A 19687-nucleotide genomic window follows, 5' to 3' on the forward strand; every position below is an offset into this window, starting at 1 on the left:
GATATGACGTCACATCCAGCGCCGTCCTTTCGTGCATGCACTGCTATCAATGGTCTCACTGTGATAATATCTCTAACTCAAATGAGAATGCACGTGGATCCTCAACCAAGTGTGAGAGTGGATGAGTCTTCAGTCTTCATAATGCAGCATCTGCCCCCAAAGCCTGAGCTCTCAGCCTCCTGCACCTCTGGGTTTCTCCTTATCAGGGCATGCAGCCCTGGCAGGCAGAGTATGCCGCTTATGCAACACACCTCTCTTTAATTCCCACGTGCGTCGTCCGGCTAAAATCTCTGCGCTTTGTCCCCTCGCTGGCGTTGCTGAAGCCAGGCCTCAGCAAAATAAACAGCTAAAGGGTGTCGAGCCCGATGAAGTGCCACCGTTCTGATCTCTGAAGGGATTCCTTTTCAAAAGCGAGAGATCAAGAGCTCCTCTGATCACGGTTGGTTCTAATCTCCCCGTCACCTGCAGTGCTCTCCCTCAACCACTCAGCCCGGAGCCTGTTATTGAAACGTATTAATGGAATGAAAGTCTGCTTCGGAATTCTGTGCTCGATTTATGCTGCAAAGCCTCTTTGTCAAATTTCAGCTCCTTTACGGGCTTGTAATTAAGTAATGGCTGAATTAATCCTGCAAACCCTGCGTTGCCAAAGGGAGAGGAAGGATATTTGTTAAGAAGCAACAAGCGATTTAAGGAACTCGAATTCACGGAGGGGACGGAGCGCCTCTGAAAGTAAAGGCACTTATTTAATAAAGAGGCAGGCACCTATGGGAGGTATAACACCAGTAAATTAAATGCGCAATGGAAAAAAGAAACAACTTTCACCTTTTTTTTCCTTTATCAGCAAAAGAGGAAATTACTGCAAGACCACGATGGCCGTCTGAGTGCTCTCAGCTCTGGCATGTTTCAGTGCCATTGTAAATCAGGAAGTGAGAATAATGGCAGCGTGCGGGGGCAGATTGTTCTGCTGTCATTCGGGGCAAAACAATCTGTCCAGGCTGAGAATGTTTTAGGATGAGGAATGTGACCCCTGGATCTCCCTCTTCCTTCTTTGGTAACAGCGCTGCTGTGCAACATCAAAAGGGCGCTTCAGTAAATCTCTAAATCAGGTTTGACCACATGACCTGCGGAAATATTCACGTATTTAGCTCCAGGGGAGTGAAGCCATTATAAAGGTTACAGTAAATGGATCGAGGGTTTTTATTTATTCATTAAAAACTCTTTAAAACCTCCGATTTAACCAGCTCCTGGTGGACCAGAGAGTTTCCTGCTGAATGTTCTCAGTACCTGATTTTGCTTCTCTAATAACCTCAGAGGCCAAGAGATTCATATATAGCCATAGTTCCTTGAATGCATATTTGTATCTGTACCATTGCACATGAAACACTTGGATAACCAGGTGGATTCTAAGAGCAAGGGGTGCATTAAGACCCATCTGCTAACTGTCACTGACTGGCAGGCTGAGTTATTGGTGCTGCCAGGCCGCCCCAGCCACAGCTTAAGGAGCTGGGGAAAAGCTCGTCCTACCCTCCTGGTAATGGGACAGTGTTAGAGAGGGGGAATCTCCTCCTGAAAAGGTCAATTGTCACAATTTTCAGCTCAGTGTCAACATTTCACTGATGCTCAAGTGCTAATGCTGTCAACATTAGCATTTTTGCTATATCAAATGTGAAAAGTAGTTCCTTTGTTTCTGCCTGCACTTTTACAGAGCTCTGCTCTGGAGAATTATGAGTCCAGCTATGGATGCATGCAGCCAATTGCTCTTGAGCTTCGATTTGCTGTCAGGCTCTGGCCCCCGGGGGACACTTTCAGTGAGAAAAGAATCTGACGCGGCGCTAATTGAGCGCTCGCCAGAGATGAGACCCAGGCAGCTTCAGCAATTTCCCAAATTAAAAGAGGAGAACAATGGCAAAAATGAACAGTTGTGTTCCCCGGCACCACTGCCGAACGTCTAACCGCGTTCTGTTCTCGTCAGCCTCCGTGCAGCACGACACATGGGTGGGGGGTGTTGTTCTTCTGATGTGATCAAAGGAAACGTTGTGTTTTACATGTACCCCTGTTGTCCAGTTCCCTCAAGAATCGACATCGTCTGTTGTCCTCATCCTCTAACCTGTGTGTCTGTGACCTCTAATCATCATTACTCAGCAAATTGGGGAGCGGGAGGCGGAGGGGGAGGGGGCACTCTGGTAATACCGCAGTGCCTCTTGGCTGCACAGTGAAGAGAAGAACACGCTATACGCTGCTGCAGCCTCGTTCCCTGCATGTGTCATTGATATCTGCTTTTCTTCATCAGGAGAAGATAAAACCTGCAAATGTAGCCATCTACAAACTGCTGCCATGCTGACTGCAGGTCAGGTTCCCACGTCAGAGCATCATCAACACTGCAGTAAATTAGAGGCTAATTAGGGGGTAATTAGCATGATTTTAGTGAATATCAACCTATAGAGAGAATAGAAATGTGCTGATGGTTATTTTAGTTGCTTACCGTGCAGAGGTCCCTTCAGCAGATGAGGAAGTTGAGACGTCTCCCTGTCTGTGCGAGACAGACAGAAGAAGAAGAGTGCAGCAAACACAAGTTCATTGATGGAGTAGTTTGTTATCCCTCTCGCATGAGTGCGTGACACCACTCAGACGTGCACAGTCGCAGACCAAGTGAGGCATGAACAACGCGGCGCTGTCGTTCAGTCCAGAGCGCAGCAGGACGTCTCCCACATGCTCTTAATCTGTCCTTTCAGTGCCAGAAGATTTCTCCCCTTAGAATCTGAAGCTGGCTTCGTTAGTGGGGGCTACCATGTCTCTGTTTACACCCCTCCCCATCTCAGCTGCAGCACTCTCTGGCTCATCATCTCTCCCTATGGCCCTTTTGGTTTGCAGAGGTTCTTCATATCTTTTGCATTCTCACAGTTTACTGCCGGGCTCTTGCAGGTTCTGTTTCCTGTGCTTGATTCAGGTTCTGTTACCAAACAGCAAACAGCCCTGTAACCCTCCTCGGCTTAGTGGCCCTCTAAACCAATCAGGTGGCCTGGAGATCCCAGTAAAGAGCTGGTCCACTAATCTGATGGAAGATCAAGAGGTGAAAACAAGGTTCTAAAGGTGTGTTTGTCTGCATCTGTGTGGCTCCAGAGGATGGAGAGGTTAACTCAGTCAGCTAAGGAGGGCTGATGGAGACAGGAGAAGGGATGATGGACCTTCATAGTCCCTATATATTTTTCTGAGGCATCATCGCTAATTCAGAAATCCAAGACCACCACGTGTCTTTTAGATCCCATCCCAACACACCTGTTGAAGGATGTTTTACCATTGATAGGCAGTTCTATCCTGGACCAGATCAGTGGTTCTTTAGTGACAGGTTATGTACCCCGGTCCTACAAGGTGGCAGTGATTAAGTTGCTTAAAAAACCATCACTGGATCCTGATGTCTTAGCAAATTACAGGCCGATATCCAACCTTCCGTTTATCTCTGAAATACTTGAGAAGGTGGAGTTGACTCAGTTACTGGAGCACCTGCAGAGAAACAGCCTGTTTGAGATGTTTCAGTCAGGCTTTAGAGCTCATCACAGCACAGAAACAGCACTTCTTTAAGTTACTAATGATCTTCTTATGTTGTTGTTATGTTCATTGTTATGCTGATGACACTCAGCTTTATTTATCCATGAAACCAGATAGAGAAGATATAGAGGAGATAGAGAAGTTAGTGAAGCTTCAGACCTGTCTTAAAGACATGAAGTCTTGGATGTCTTCAAATTTCCTCCTCCTTAACCCAGGAAAAACTGAGGTCATGGTGTTTGGTACTGAACCTCTCAGGGATAGATTAGATCACATGATCACTCTAGATGGTATCTCATTAACATCTCGCCTCTGTGTGAGGAATCTGGAAGTAACTTTTGACCAAAACCTGTCCTTCAACTCAAACATTAAATTAGTCTCTAGAAGTGCCTTTTTTCACCTGAGGAACATCACAAAGATCAGGAAACTACTGATGCGGCATGATGCTGAAAAGTTAGTCCATGCATTTGTTACTTCCAGGCTGGACTACTGTAATTCTTTATTATCAGGGTGTCCAAACAACTCTTTAAGAAGCCTCCAGCTGATCCAAAATGCTGCGGCCAGAGTTCTGACAGGTATTGACAAAAGAGAACACATAACTCCTGTAATGGCATCCCTTCATTGGCTGCCCGTTAAATTTAGAATAATTTTTAAAACCCTTCTTTTGACCTACAAGGTCCTCAGAGGCCTAGCTCCATCCTACCTGGAGGAGCTAGTGATACCTTACCAGCCCAATAGACCGCTCCGCTCTCAGAATGCTGGTCTACTTGTGGTTCCCAGAGTCTCTAGGAGTAGAATGGGGGGCCGAGCATTTAGCTACCAGGCCCCCCTGCTATGGAACCAGCTCCCTGTCCAGGTACGGGAGTCTGACTCCATCGCTACTTTTAAGATTAGGCTTAAAACCTACCTCTTTGAAAAAGCTTATTGTTACTAATTCTGTAGTTCCAGTTACTATTATAGACAGACAAATTATCATACTTAGAGGGTCGTCTCATCGTTAGGTCACATCTTAGCTATGCTGTTATAGGCCAAGGCTGCCGGGGTCCGGAAACATGATCAACTGACAGGCCTCTGTCACCCCAGCTCCTCTCCTCTCCTCTCCTCTCCTCTCCTCTCCTCTCCTCTCCTCTCCTCTCCTCTCCTCTCCTCTCCTCTCCTCTCCTCTCCTCTCCCTCTCCCTCTTTCTCTCATCTCCTCTCTCTCTACCCAGCCGGCCATCAGCAGGAGGGTCCCCCTACATGAGCCTGGTCCTGCTCAAGGTTTCTTCCTGTTAAAGGGGAGTTTTTCCTTGCCACTGTTGCTTGTCTGGGGTTAGGCCCTGGGATTCTGGAAAGCGCCTTGAAACAATTTTGATTGTAAAAGATGCTATATAAATACCGGTAATGATTGACTGGATTTGATAGTGGATCATCACTTCATCTGACATTAACTCACACTAAAGTCCCCAAAAACAATCATAAAAATTGAATCATTTAAAGATACCCATAAACAGATCAGATGAAGAATATATATAATATTATATATATTGTATTATGATTACAATGAATAAATGCTAACTGGATGTTGAGGCTTTGAATGAACAGAGGTGTTTCAGGCCATGACTAAAACCTTATATTATATACAGTAACTCTTAGAAATGACACTCGTACAATGTATTTATTCTTTTGATTGAACATAAAACATTTTAATAAATCCCTTATTTCTAATGAGGAATTTATTACACAATTAACCAATAACACACATCTGGACAGAGTTTAATCCGAAACTGGTAGTAGTGTTTTACTGCCCTCTTCTGGCTATTTCATGTACCGCAACTATTCCCTTTGTGGCTCCATTTTAGTTTCACTTCTCCATATTCGTAAAGGAGGACACGTTGCGTCTGTAAACTTAGCAGATTCATCCATCAATGGCGACTTGTACGGATGAAGAAGACCTAGAAAAGTGCTTTGGACGCATCTATATTTGTGACAGATGCTTTAAAGATCACGTAAACCGTCGTAAAGGCATTACTCTCAGCTTTAAAAAAGTTTCATTTATTTTTTATAATTTCTGACTTCGTTTACTGGAGGTGAGCAACTCTATCACATTTCTATATGGTGGAAATTATAGGAACTAGGAAGTAATGTCAGAGTTTGTGATGTGAATATTTTGAAAATTGAACTTTTTGACTATATCAAACTGAACTCTGTTATGCCACAACAACAGCAATGCAGGTTACACAGTGTTGTAGATGATCTGGTATTTTAATGTTATTAGGATTGATCATATTTGGTCTAAATCAGAGGATTTTTTTAAAAAAGTTTGTGGGGTATGGAGCAGCCTGTAAGAATTCATGAAAATATGAGTCATGCAATAATGTGACATGTTGGATTGTCACCAACAACGTACAAATAAAGCTGAATTGAATTACACATGAGTTCGAACACCAACAAGGAAGGCAGATAATGAACATATGACTCATTTTGCACAGCCGGGAAGGTTCTATTTCTTAATAATTAAAAATAAACATGCTGTAGATGTTGATTACACTTTTATTCTTCTGTCATTTCATAAAATATGTGATTAATCTTCTGAGGCACCAGAGTAAACAAACACAGTCTAACCGGTTTCAACCACACCTCTCTAGATTCTCAGACATCCCGGACTGGAACGACAAACCTTCCGTGCTTTCCAACAGGCCCAAACCGATGCACCAGGAATATGAACGTGAATGTAATTTAAACATCCCTATTCTGCTACTGCTCTACAAAGCCAATATTTGCAGCCTGTGAAGCAACAGGGAAGTAAAACTGGACAAGAAAGCTTTTCATTTCCTTATTTTCTATTTTTTGGCTCAAAGTGAAAACCACACGCAACAGACCTGGTCGTTCATGATGCTCGGTGGGCCTTCCCTGTTCCTCTTTTCTCTGCTCATCACGTGGTGCTGCATGACCGGACGGCGCCACGCTGTGTATGGCCAGAAGAAGACCTCGTGTGTCGTGCAAGGCAGCAGCGCCGACTGCAGCCACCTCAGCCTGTCCTCCATCCCTCCAGACCTTCCCAGGAACCTCACCAGCCTGGACGTGTCTCACAACAGGTTACGGGGGATCCCCCCCGAGTCTCTGAGGCCGTACCCGGGCCTCCTTCACCTCAGCGTCAGCTACAACACCATCGCCAAGCTGGACGGCCGACTGTGTGAGACGCTGCCACGGCTGCAGACACTGGACGTTGCACACAACCAAGTGTTGGCGCTGAGGGAGGAGGATCTGAGCCGCTGCAGCGGGCTGACGGCGCTGATTCTGCGCAGCAATCGGCTAAAGCTGCAGGGGGAACCTTTCTCCGGCCTGCAGGTACCAAATGTCACTCACACAAAGCAGAAACCCATCACAGTGAATGTGGTGTTTGGGGAAATAACTCTGAGGTTTATCTCAACCGTCTCTATAAAAGCTATCAGGAGATTAGCTGCAAAACAAGTGAAAACAGAAGATAGGAGCAGATAAGGCAGGAGCTCATCGCGGGTAGGGAACTTTGGTAGGGATAACCTGGGAGTGTTTCACAAGCAAGTAGAAGAAAAGGTCACGGTGGCAGATCTCTCACCAGTCTTTGTGGTTTGAATCTTTGTCCTCTGTCCTCCTTTTGTCTATGTAGAAGCTGACGTATCTGGACGTTTCCTTAAACAACCTGCAGTCGGCCAGGCTGGGCTCACGGCCTCAGCTGCCCGCTCTGGTCAACCTCAGCCTGGCGCAAAATGGCATCACCGTCCTGAAGAGAGATGACTTTTCCTTCCTGAATCACTCGTCCTCTCTCCGAGTGCTCAACCTGTCATCGGTGCCCCTGAAAACGGTACATTTTAACTCTGTCCCCTGATTTGTTTCACTTCTGATGCCACGGCGTGATGATCTTTATGTTCTCTTGCAGCTGGAGCCCGGTTGCCTGAAGCCCATTTCGGGCCTGAGTACTTTAATCTTGGACGGGAGCAACATGGGCGCTCTGGTGATCGCTGGAATCTGCTCGCAGCTGTCCGGGACGGCCATCAGCAGCCTGTCTCTGCGGAACATGAAGCTGGCCTCTCTCCCAAACACCACCTTTGCAGGACTCCAGCAAACCAACCTGAGCTGCCTGGATCTGTCCCGTAACGGCCTGGGGAAAATCGAAAACGGCTCATTTCAGTGGCTGCCACGACTCGAGACCCTAATTTTAATGGAGAACAACATCAAGCATCTGACCCGAGACACGTTTCAGGGTCTCCAGAGTCTGAAAACCCTCCAGCTGACAAAGGCTCTGGTGAAAGGTCACACCTCTGCCACCCCCATTATTGACAACTTCTCCTTCCAGCCTTTAACGACCCTGGAGAGTTTGGTATTACAGAAAACTGCAATTCGGGAAATTACAACGCAGACGTTCACGGGCTTGACCAGTCTGAAGGAGCTGGACCTGAGCTGGAGTAGCTGTCTCTCACTCAAGACCATTACTAACGAGACCTTCCTGTCTCTGGCTGCTTCTCCACTCAGAAAGCTGAATCTGACGGGAGCGGCGGTAGTGCAGATCAGTCCTGGAGGCTTCTCCACCTTAAAGAGCCTCACTGTTCTTCTCTTGGATTCCAACTTCATCAAACAAACCCTGACTGGCAGAGAGTTCGAAGGCTTGGGTCAGCTGGAGGAGATTCACATGTCTCTGAACTTCCAGAAAGTCAATCTAAGCTCCGCCTCTTTTGCTGCTGTGCCCCGACTGAAGGTCCTGACTCTGGGGAAGAGCCTGACCAGCACGGCCCTGAACGTGGATCCCTCTCCGTTCAGCCCCCTGGTCAATCTCACCTTCCTGGACCTCAGCAACAACAACATCGCCAACATCAGGAGGACCTTGCTCAAAGGTCTGGTTAACCTCAGGGTGCTGAAGCTGCAGCACAACAACTTTGCCCGTTTATGGAAGAACAACAATGTGGGTGGGCCGGTAATGTTTCTGCAGGACACGCTGAAACTGAAGACCCTACTGATGGACAGCAACGGGCTGGATGAGATCCCAGCTGGGGCTCTGAGAGGACTGAGAGAGCTGCAGGAGCTGAGCCTGGGCAACAACCTCCTCAACAGCCTGCGGCCGTCTGTCTTCGATGACCTGATCTCCCTGCGCGCTTTGTTTTTACAGAAGAACGTGATCACGTCAGTGAGGCCCGAAGTGTTTGAAACGCCCTTGAGCAACCTCAGCCTGCTCGTCATGGGCAAGAATCCCTACGACTGCACGTGCGAGAGCATCCTGTGGTACGCCACTTGGCTGAACAACACCAACACCACCAGCGTGCCGGACCTGGCGGAGCAGTACACGTGCAACACCCCGCTGACCTACTTCAACCGCTCCATCATGACGTTCGACCCCCTTTCCTGCAAAGACATGACCCCCTTCCGGGCCCTGTATGTGGTGAGCAGCACCACCGTGATCTTGCTGCTGACGGTCGCGCTCTTTATGCGATTCCATGGATGGAGGATTCGGTTCTACTGGAATATCGTGGTCAACCGCACTTTGGGATTCAGCGACGCCACGGTGGAGGAGGGCCGTCAGTTTGAGTACGACGCCTACGTCATACACGCCGAGGACGACGGCGGCTGGGTGGAGAGGCGGCTGCTGCCGTTGGAGAATGGGAGGTGCAAGTTTTGCTTGGAGGTTCGAGATTCAAACCTCGGAATGTCGCAGTTGGAATCCATCGTCAACAACATAAGGAACTCCCGGAAAATCCTGTTCGTTGTCACCGAAACGCTCCTCATGGATCCCTGGTGTCGACGGTAAATCCAACGCTGACTTCAAAAGGTCTCTGTGTTTTCAGCGAAGTCGAATTATCTTCTCTCGCCTCCTCAGGTTCACGGCTCATCAGGCTCTGCACCAGGTGATCGAAGCCAGCAGGGACTCCGTGGTCCTGGTCTTCCTGCAGGACGTCCACGACTACAAGCTGTCTCGGACGCTCTTCCTCCGCAGGGGCATGCTGCGCTCCTGCTGTGTCCTGTACTGGCCCGTCCATAAAGAGAGGGTCCCAGCGTTCCACCAAAAGCTCCTCATAGCGCTCGGCATGACCAACCGCTTGCAGGACTGACCCTGTCCCAGCTGCAGGACTGACCCTGTCCCAGCTGCAGGACTGACCCTGTCCCAGCTGGGACAACGGGACCTTTCCTCTGTTAACGCTTTAGTAGCTCTTAGAGGATAGGATGCATCATTTTGGCTTAGATTTGTGTGTTTAAACAGACTTTTCTCGTGCGTATAAAGTTGCTGTAACAACTTTCCGAAACTAAAGTCATCACTTTCATTAGTGTTTGAACTCCATGTGACTGTTTACATTCTGCATCAGGTGATCCACGAGCACGATGCTCGTGCGAGAAACTGTATTCATTGCATTTAAAATATGGAAAAACAATCTCAAATCATGCACTAACCAAGTGCCAGGCTGATTAACCCGAAACGTTCCCATAGCAAACATGTTTTCCTGTTGGGAAGCAGGTCAATACTGGACCCCTGATCAGCCAGGAAGACGACACCTACGTAATTCTAGATGCAATCGGTGCCTCAGAAGTGAGAACAACCACCAAAACCCTGCTGGTTCTCTGGCACAAACATAGCCTGCTGATAAAACTGTGTCATGGGAAACATTGAATAAAACAATCTGGATAACAGTGAAACTAAGTCTCATCTGTCCTATAAAGCTGTTAATAATTAACATGTTGGATTGGACCAGATGATATGAGGTTCACAAAAGCAGGACAAAGGCCTCCATCGGCACAGCACGGTAAATAATTAACCTCTTTAAAGAAGCCCTCCTTTCACTGATCCTGTGCATGGTGTCGATCCATAAGGAGTGTGATATATGTGTGATTCTGAAAAGGGCTGGAGAGAAGACACACACAGTCCTGCTGGTCCAGACCACACGGAGGGGCCTGAACAATGGCAGATCTCCTGGGTGGCTTCACGCTGCCTCTGCTCGGAGCCAGCGTCTTCGTCGCCGCGCTCACCTGCTTCACCTACAGGATGCTTAGCGACTACCTGCACAAATGGTTCCAGATGAAGCCCATTCCCGAGCTGGAGGGGACGTATCCTCTGATTGGAAACGCCCTGCAGTTCAAGCCCAACGCCGGTGGTGAGCGACCGTTCCTTTTAGATTTCCTTCCAGCTGCCTTTTAGATTTGATCCAATTCTATAAAATCCTTCTTTTGGTAGATTTTTTTAACCAGATCGTGGAGTACACCCGTGAAAACTACCATCGTCCGCTCTTTAAGATCTGGGTGGGCCCGGTCCCCTTTGTGGTTTTGTTTCACCCTGAAACCGTCGAGGTAATTGCACTGACAGCTCCTCCAGCCCCACGTGTGCAGGAGTGTTTATGCCTTCAGATTTATACTGTTGCGTCCCGTTAGCCTGTCCTGACCAACGCTGTTCATATGGAGAAGAGCTACTCCTACAGTTTCCTCCACCCTTGGCTCGGGACAGGCCTCCTCACCAGGTGGGGCTCTCCTCACTTTACTGTTGAAAGGCAAATTAAAGATAAGTATGATGCACATAAGCTGGGACAACATTAAGATGATTTCACTTCCTCCCTTCTCTGTATGGTGAAGCCCGGGGGGATGGAATAGTGCTGGGGGGGGTTGTTTATCTGCAGCGTGGTTGATGGGAAGCTCAGTGGAGCAAAGTTGAAAAAAAACCCTGATGTCCTCACATTAAAGGTTAATCTCCAACTATATTATAAACCTAATAATGTGGGATAATGTGGGAGTGGCTTCAGTGTCTGACCCGGTCCTGACTTGGACCCAGTCAAAGAGCTTTGAAGAGCCTTGAAAGTGACCAGTTTTGTTTTTTTTAAAGATACCATCGGGGTCATAATCCAGCAGCCCTTCCTTCACCATCTCCTGTGCTCTTCACGCTCGCAGCACTGGTCCCAAGTGGCGTCGCAGGCGGAAGATGTTGACGCCCACCTTTCACTTCTCCATCCTGGCCGACTTCCTGGAGGTGATGAACGAGCAAGCAGAAATCCTGGTGGAGAAGCTGGATCAACAGGCCGGGAAGGGTCCCTTCAACTGCTTCAGCTACGTCACCCTGTGCGCCCTGGACATCATCTGTGGTCGGACACCCATCATCCTGCCACACGAAGCGTCTTATAAGCACTTCTGTTAACCTGAGTAAATGTGCTGCAACTTTACTTTGAACCCTTTTTTTCCCTACAGAAACTGCGATGGGAAAGAAAATATACGCCCAGAGTAATTCAGAGTCAGAGTATGTTAAATGCGTCTCCAAGTGAGGACTTTTCTGCTGCTTGCATGTGGACGACAGTCAAGCAGGAACCGCCTCGGTCACTGGCTTTGTTCCCTTTTCGTCCTCAGGATGAGCGACATCATCAGCCGCAGGCAGCGGACGCCCTGGTTCTGGCCCAACTTTGCGTACTACTCCATCGGAGACGGGCGGGAACACGACAGCACCCTCAAAGTCCTGCATTCCTTCACCTACAAAGTGAGTAGCGCAACTGCCGTTTTAGAGCGGCGCCTCCCGGGCTCGACTCTGTCCCGTCCTCCGTTCAGGTCATAACCGAAAGAGCGGAAAACGTCTCCTCCGTGGAGTCCGACAGCGACTCCGACCACGGCAGAAAGAAGAGACAAGCGTTCCTGGACATGCTGCTGAAGACCACGGATGAGGACGGCAACAAAATGAGCCATCGGGACATCCAGGAAGAAGTGGACACCTTCATGTTTCGGGTTGGTGGTCACGGGGGACGAGATGAACGACTGGGCTCAGAGTTAAATGTCGTCTTCCGTCACCATGCAGGGACACGACACCACGGCGGCGTCCATGAACTGGGTCCTGCATCTTATGGGTTCCCACCCAGAGGCGCAAAGCAAAGTCCATCAGGAGCTCCAGGAGGTGTTCGGTAACCAGCCTCCTTCACTGCAAACTCATTTATCAACACTCGTCCTCCATTATTATCTCCACTCTATAACAGAGCTTACGGCATCTTGACCTTTGAACGTGCATCTCATCAACCAAGTCTTGGAAATGTGGAGCAAGTCTCCGATTTACGGAACAAGAGTGAATGTTTGTGCGTTTATTGTGTCAAAGGTGAGTCCAACCGGCCGATTACCACCGAGGACCTGAAGAAGCTCAAGTACCTGGAGAGTGTGATCAAGGAGGCCCTGCGGCTCTTCCCCTCCGTGCCGTTCTTCGCCCGCAGCCTTGGCGAGGACTGCCACATCAGTGAGTGCCCCGAGGAGGGGGAAGGGCCTGGCTCGCTGAGACGTCGGTGGTTTTCAGGGAAAATAAAAGTAGAGGATTGAGTTGTGGATTTCTCTTTGGCGCCTGAGGTTTTCCTGCAAATACCTTGTTTCTGATTGAGATCTGAAGTTTCTTATGAGATCTGAAGTTTCTTATGAGTTAAATACGATCAGCAGACACCAGAACTCACCTCCTTTGCTCCTGCAGATGGTTTCAAAGTGCCCAAAGGCGCCAACGCCGTCATCATCACCTACGCTCTCCACCGCGACCCGCGCTACTTCCCCGAGCCCGAAGAGTTCCGGCCCGAGCGTTTCCTGCCTGAGAACTCGGTGGGACGGCCTCCATACGCGTACCTGCCCTTCTCCGCTGGACTGCGGAACTGTATCGGTGAGAGCTGGACGGATTCTGCCGAGAGTCCTCCGGGCGAGTCCTGGAAGACTAACGCGTCTCTCCTCGTGCCCCCTCAGGTCAGCGTTTCGCTCTGATCGAGGAAAAGGTGGTGCTGGCGTCCATCCTGCGGAAGTTCAACGTGGAGGCCTGTCAGAAGCGCGAAGAGCTGCGTCCTGTGGGAGAGCTGATTCTGCGGCCAGAGAAAGGCATCTGGATCAAGTTAGAAAAGAGGAAGCCGCTAATTCCGCCAAGCTAAATGGCTGTCAGGACGTTACTGTGGCGACCCAAAAAAAAGGATGTTATTGGGAGAAAGCGCGTCTGACACGGTCAGGTTGGCAAAACACTGAAGTGACCTTCATGTTTGGATTTGAAGATATTCTCATCGCTGCAGTTATCGTGATTAGGACATGAAAATCCCTGTGAAAATAAATGGAGGAACCTGAATATTGTCAGTTTATGGGAAAAAGACCCATGATGCACTTTGCCAAGTCTTTATATCCCAAACTGTACACGTTTGTGTCATGAGAACGACAACGGCTCCATGCAGGGCTCTCTCTGAAAATAAGTAAAAGAGTGTGTGTGTGTGTGTGTGTGTGTGTGTGTGTGTGTGTGTGTGCGTGTGTGTGTGTGTGTGACTTGGTGTTAAAGTTAGAATTGGGCTTAGGTTAGGGTTAAGGTTAGCGACTGAGCTGTGACGCTAGCTCGGGGGAATGCTTTATGTCACTGAAAGTCCTCACAAAGATAGAAGAATCACAAATGTGTGTTATCTTTGAGACCCCAAAACTAAATTTCCAGGATATGTTATGGAAATGTGTGCACAATGCACAAATTACCAGGAAATCACAAATTCCAGCTCCTTCTGGAACTCTCCAAACAAGTGAGGACATGTGCTGTTAAAAATGACTGATTTAAGTCTCCACAATCTGCTTGAACTTTCCTGATTTTTATTGTCTGTGGGAAACGTTTATTTAGACAGTCCATCGTGCTGATTAAGCCTGTGTGTTTTATGTGGGAACATCCTGTTTACTTATAGCACAATGTATATTTCATAGATAACAGATACTACACACACACAAACACGGCAGTTTCTAACACATCATATTCAGTTTTATGAATATTATGTGCTGAATGTCTGGACTTTATTGAGCCCAGACGGATCCACTGTGGCTAAAGTAGCAATCGCAGCATGACACAGTTACAAATGACCCCATCCATAATGTCAGAGGGTGATTTAGCTGGCATGCCTGTGAGGGTCGCTGCCTAACACTGGAATGACACGGCCAAAGATGGATTGCTTGCTCTTTTTCATTGCTATAAATTAAATTATTGAGGACAATCGATGGCTGATAGAGCCCATGTGCCCAGCTTCCAGATGAGCCAGGCACAGTTCATTTGTCTGTGGGTTTCTAATAAAGGACTCAGTGGCCAGGGTGGGCGGCAGCAATGGAATCACATTTACATACAATAAAAATGCATCAAGACTCAAAGTGATGCAATATTTTACCTTTAAATAATGATAAATGGAAGGTGTTGCACACTGTGGGGATTATTTGGATTAATTTTCTGTGTCAGGGTCCTCTAATGGAATATTTCAGGCTCCTTAGAGTCACAAAGTGTCCAGTTTTACATTTCTCTGAAGCAAAAAGCCTATCTGACATACAAAGCCATTCTGTTACATACACTCATGCATGTGGTAAAGCTTTACCTTCGCCAAATTACCAATTATACACCCGGACCAAAGATCTATGTACAATAAATACGGCATGTGTGATGAGCGTTAAAACAGCTTTTAACCATCTGCTATTTTTAGCTTGAACTTGCGTGAGAGATTTCCATCAACAGCTCTGATGTGTTTACATAAAACTGCTGCTTTGGCCTTAAACTCAGTTCCGCCACAGCCTCGCAAAGCCTCTGGGCTCTGTGATGAAATAAAATGAAATCACTTTGAGGTGGGAAATGATGGTAGTTTTCCCCCCTCATCTCACTTTCAAAATTGAAAATTTGTCCAATGGATTATGAAATATTAAAGCTGCGGACAAAATGAACAGAGGACTGGAAGGACAGAGTGAGGTTCTGACACGTCATTATGAAATGACAGTCATTAAAGGAGGGAACTCTTTATTTCTCGCATATCTGCCTCATGTATGACCTTTAAGGTGACCTCTGAGCCACGCCTTAGAGGTCAGCCTTTGAGAAGCGCACAAATGAGATGCAGTTCCGGTCTATGTCCAGACGGAGGCAGCAGTGGACGCCCTTTAACACAGGCTGCAGGAAGAATTCAAGTCTGAAAACCGTGCGCGTGTTTGTGCGCGTTTGTTTCCATCTGCTTCAGTGATCTCATGTCAACATGAGCCACACGAATGCGAACCTTTTACCGCTGACATTTAAGTGGGTTTCAAAAATGACAAATACATATTTTTTATAGAATTTAAAAGCAAAAATTTGGCTTATAGGTTCAAAATGTGACGTGATATCAAGACAAAAAAAAAAAAACAACAGCAACAAAACAACAAAAAGAGAGAAACAAAGTGGATTAGAAAAGCTGCCAACAGCTATTCTAACTTTAATCTACCGTCACGTTCTACAGTGGCAGTGAAAATAAGCGGGATTGTGTTGTGTTGTTTGTATTCCGAAAGGGGACGCTCTGAAAGAAAGAAAGACAAAGAAAAAAAGAACACACTTCGTTTTTAATAGGTTTAAATGATCCTTTAAATGGAAAAATTAGAAATGTCTAATTTACCCAAACTACCGTAGAGAGTGTCTTTTGCTGCTTGACCTCAAACAAAAGTCAAAGCCCTTTTAATGATGCATCAACATCAATAATCAGCCTGGAGCTGCAGTGGCCTCGGGACACAACATGGAGGTGTGGTTGGGGTGGTGTAGTATTTATGACTACATCCCCAGGATGTCTCGTGGACGTCCACGGAGGCCTGCAGAGACCCGTGCTGAGGCATACAGGATGTGACAGCAGACCTGGATCTGAGTGAGCACCATGCTGGGGCCTCATGAATGGCTGCTCCCTCCACTTTTACTCTCCTGCTCACGTGCACGCATCCGGCACACACGAGTGTGAGGAAAAACACATCAGGGACTGAGGCTTTCCACAATTTTCCACATCGAATAATTCCTCCCGTCGGAAGCTGGACTGTAATCAGGAGCGAGCGGAGAGTGACTGAAACAAATAGGTGAACAGGAAGTGGCTGAGATAAGACGAGAGGAAGCAAATGAGGTTTTGGGCGTGTGAGAAGTCAGAAGGAACCCCAAATTGAAAATGAGAATTAGTGAGACACAGTGATTACGCAAAGCGCATCATCTGTCTGTGAAAAGCATCAGCCGTGACTTTCCCGCCACAGCCAGGGAGGGATTTCTCTGCTTTAAAATAATCCCATCGCCCTGCCATCGTGGCTGTTGCCGTAGAAACATGTGAGGCGGTTAGAGGTGGACTGGGGTGCATCGCTGAAGGCGCCAAGGGCGCGCAGTCTCCTCATCCTTTGAAGTGCACCGATATTTAATCTCACAGCTAAATTGTTTGAAATGTGGGTCATGGCTCCAATTTTACTGTGCAGTTAGGCCTTAAAAGTAAAAATAAATAAACAAACAAACAAACAGGCTTGGCGGAAAAACGTGCCTCCCTTCTGTGGACGTGCTTTGTTGTCACGTTTCAATGGTGAGCAGCTGCAGGTAAACAAAGGTCTCTGATCAGGGACGGAACAGTTTGTTAAAGGTGATGATGAGGAGTCTGAATACTCTGTCCTGCCTCTTGTTCCTATTGTGTTCTTCTCCTTTCTGGGTCTCATCGCACTGTTCTTTATTTTGGAAGCTTATTTCTGCACGTGGGTCCCATTTAATGCCTGAAAAACGTCCGTCTCCTTCTGGAAATGCAGCCAGCACCAGGGTTGTCAAACCTGTGGCCGAGGGCCACACGCGGCCCTTCAGAAATGTACATGCGGCCGCCAAGTTTCATCTTTACTAAATTATGCAGGCAGCGAATCGGATTTAGATGGCTAAACTCTTCTGTCTTCTGCTGCCAGATTTTCACTTCTGTGATTCTTTTCTGCAGTTTATAAAAGTGTGACGAGAGAATAAACAAGAGTAAGATTCACATTTACCTTCTTTGATGTGAGTGAAAAGACCATAAACAATAGCAGATTATTTGAATAAATAGCCAACCAGGGCTCTGACAAATGGCACCAAAATTTTAACAAACAAGGCAATTTATTAAAAATATATTTTTTAAAAAGACCTGAGAGACTTTTGTTCAACAATAATTAAAAAAAAAAAAAGTACTGCTTGAAGCGCTGTGAAAGAATGTGTTGTATTTATGATAATTAAAGAATATTTTGGCATTGGCCCAGACAGCGACAGATCAGGAGCTCAATCCTTGACGTGCACAACAGGGGGATTATTCACATACTTTACATGTTAAAAGAACCCCCCTCCTGGTGCTGGTAATGGGGGGCGCTGTCTATTGAGGGTTGTGAAATCACATGGTTCATTCTCATTAAGCCATTGCCTGCCCCCGTCATGACCTGTGTGCCAGCCTCTCTATAGTTCTCATCACTAATGGCTGGATTAAATGACGTTACCGACTGCGGGGCTCCTGGAGACACAGAGGGGGTGGAGCTTGTTGGACTTCTGAGACCACCGCCGTGACGTTCCAAAAGCCTGTTTGGTAACTCAAGTCGAACACAGACGAGGACGGAGCCTTCGGGGCATCTGGTGCAGGAAGTGACCTTTGTGTGAGTTCCCCCCGCTGTCATGAAAGCAAAGAGGAGAGCCGGAGAAATGGAAGGACTTTACATGCTTCCGGAAGTCTTATCAGCCCCGTGATGACGGGCTACTCCGGGGGTCCCGCAGGGTCTCCGTTGGGCACAAAGAGAGGCAAAAGAGAGGGTGGGTGAAGTGCCTGCCGAAGGGGCAGAGCTGCATCCCAAAGTGCCCACAAGTAAAGAGGAGTGTGCCATTACCATTTCGAGGGGAGAGCGTGATAGGAGAAGCAAAGTGGAATAATCACACGCATCAAAGTGCCCAAGGTTAAAGCCTCCGCAAGGTCAAAGCAGAATTAAACCCTTTGTGTCTGCGGGTCCGTATTCCACGTCACGAAGACCGTTCGAACGCCAAAGATAGACGCCGAAACGTCGGCTTTAGGGTCCTTCAAAGCAGACAATTCGCTTTTCTGTCGAGCCGTTTCGGTTTTACCCTCATCGCCCAGCCGGAACGCCAGACTTCTGTCCCGAAGCTCTTTCCCTCTCCGTCCACATCATTTCGAGCTCCCTCTCTGAGTCTTTCTCGCCACTGGCTGAAATAATAAACAGGTTGTTAAAAGCTTTCATTTCGTGGAAGATGCAGGGCGGCTTGTGAAATCTGACCCCCCCCTCCCACCCCCTGTGTTTACCCTGGCGGCCATGTTTGGACAGATATTCACTGTACCTGGTGGAAAAACGCCCCTGGAATCAAACTGTGCAGTTTGAGCCGTTCTTTTTTTACGTTTTTGCACCCTCACCAGATTAACAGTGCCGATGGAAATAAAACAACAAACAGAACAAATGTGCTCGGATGTTTGCTCCGAACAAAAACGCGTCACTGACGCACAATAGCCCAAAAGGTCAAATTGACCAGTTGTAAAAAGAAAACCACCCAAAAAGCTCCCAGCTGCTGGCGACGCGACGGCTCCTCGATTTTATCTGCCGAAATCGTCAATTGATTCCGGCTGGAACGGGTTGACTGGAGCGCGACGCTGCCGTTCCGCAGAGGTGAATGCAGATGGAGGCGTTAACAGGACATTATTTAATGAATGGTAATGGACCTCTGGAGGTAATCAAATCTCCAGTGGCCCATAAACACTCTCTCGCTCGCTCTCTCCCCGTCAGACTTCGACAGTTGCAGCGCTGCATACCGAATGTACGGTCAGGCACCGGCTGAGCCGCCCCAGTGTGTGGCGGCCCCACGGCACTCTTTAATCTCTGGGGGACTTCTGGACCACATGGGGATCTGTAGCGAGGGGTGGCACTGGGATCGGGCCTTCCTGGTCTTCTGGGAACAAGCTGAGGAGGGATGGCGACGTAAATGTATGAAGACCTGCTGGTACGTGAGGTTAAAATAGTTTTATTTGTACTTTATGGGCTGTTTTGGAGGTGCAGTTCTGCCCGTATCGACCACGGGCTGAATGGCTGCACCTCATATCTGATGGACCCTGCAGGAGCTCCAGCCTGGTTGAGTCGAAGCCAACGGGCAGACTGGAAACCATCCCCCATCCCAATGAGACCAGGAGCCCACAAAATCCATACGAGGGTGATACACGTGCAACACACAACCTCTCATGCAGGTTCAGGGTGGACGGTGTGTGTAGAATGAACCAGAACAACAAAAAAAAACATTCATGTTGAATTTGTTTTCCTAAGAGGCGACCCGGGAACGACCGGCATGCTTCCTTGTGGTGCGCAGATTAAACACAGGCTTTTAAAGCAACCTGAGGAAGACAAGGATAATGTCCTCCTTTTACTGGGGTGGATGTAATTTCACTAATCGGCAGGAAGCGTCGGCA

General features: G+C 47.7%; 2 protein-coding genes across 2 annotated transcripts; both read left to right on the forward strand.

The window, feature by feature from the left end:
• The first annotated feature begins 5374 nt into the window (after positions 1-5374).
• Positions 5375-10181, forward strand: tlr3 (toll-like receptor 3). The gene is made up of 6 exons (XM_003972308.3): positions 5375-5611; positions 6170-6255; positions 6383-6872; positions 7171-7365; positions 7441-9296; positions 9370-10181. Exons 3-6 carry the CDS (start codon positions 6414-6416, stop codon positions 9599-9601), a joined length of 2742 nt encoding a protein of 913 aa, XP_003972357.2. The 5' UTR covers positions 5375-5611; positions 6170-6255; positions 6383-6413; the 3' UTR covers positions 9602-10181.
• Positions 10182-10316: 135 nt separating this feature from the next.
• cyp4v2a (cytochrome P450, family 4, subfamily V, member 2a) lies at positions 10317-13603 on the forward strand. Its single transcript, XM_003972307.3, has 11 exons — positions 10317-10636; positions 10717-10829; positions 10911-10996; positions 11421-11611; positions 11715-11784; positions 11871-11997; positions 12066-12239; positions 12310-12412; positions 12601-12735; positions 12961-13140; positions 13221-13603. The coding sequence occupies exons 1-11, from the start codon at positions 10444-10446 to the stop codon at positions 13397-13399; spliced, it is 1551 nt and encodes a 516-aa protein (XP_003972356.1). The 5' UTR covers positions 10317-10443; the 3' UTR covers positions 13400-13603.
• Positions 13604-19687: the final 6084 nt, after the last annotated feature.

This window comes from Takifugu rubripes, chromosome 17 (assembly GCF_901000725.2).
Source record: "Takifugu rubripes chromosome 17, fTakRub1.2, whole genome shotgun sequence".
Taxonomy (NCBI): Eukaryota; Metazoa; Chordata; class Actinopteri; order Tetraodontiformes; family Tetraodontidae; genus Takifugu; species Takifugu rubripes.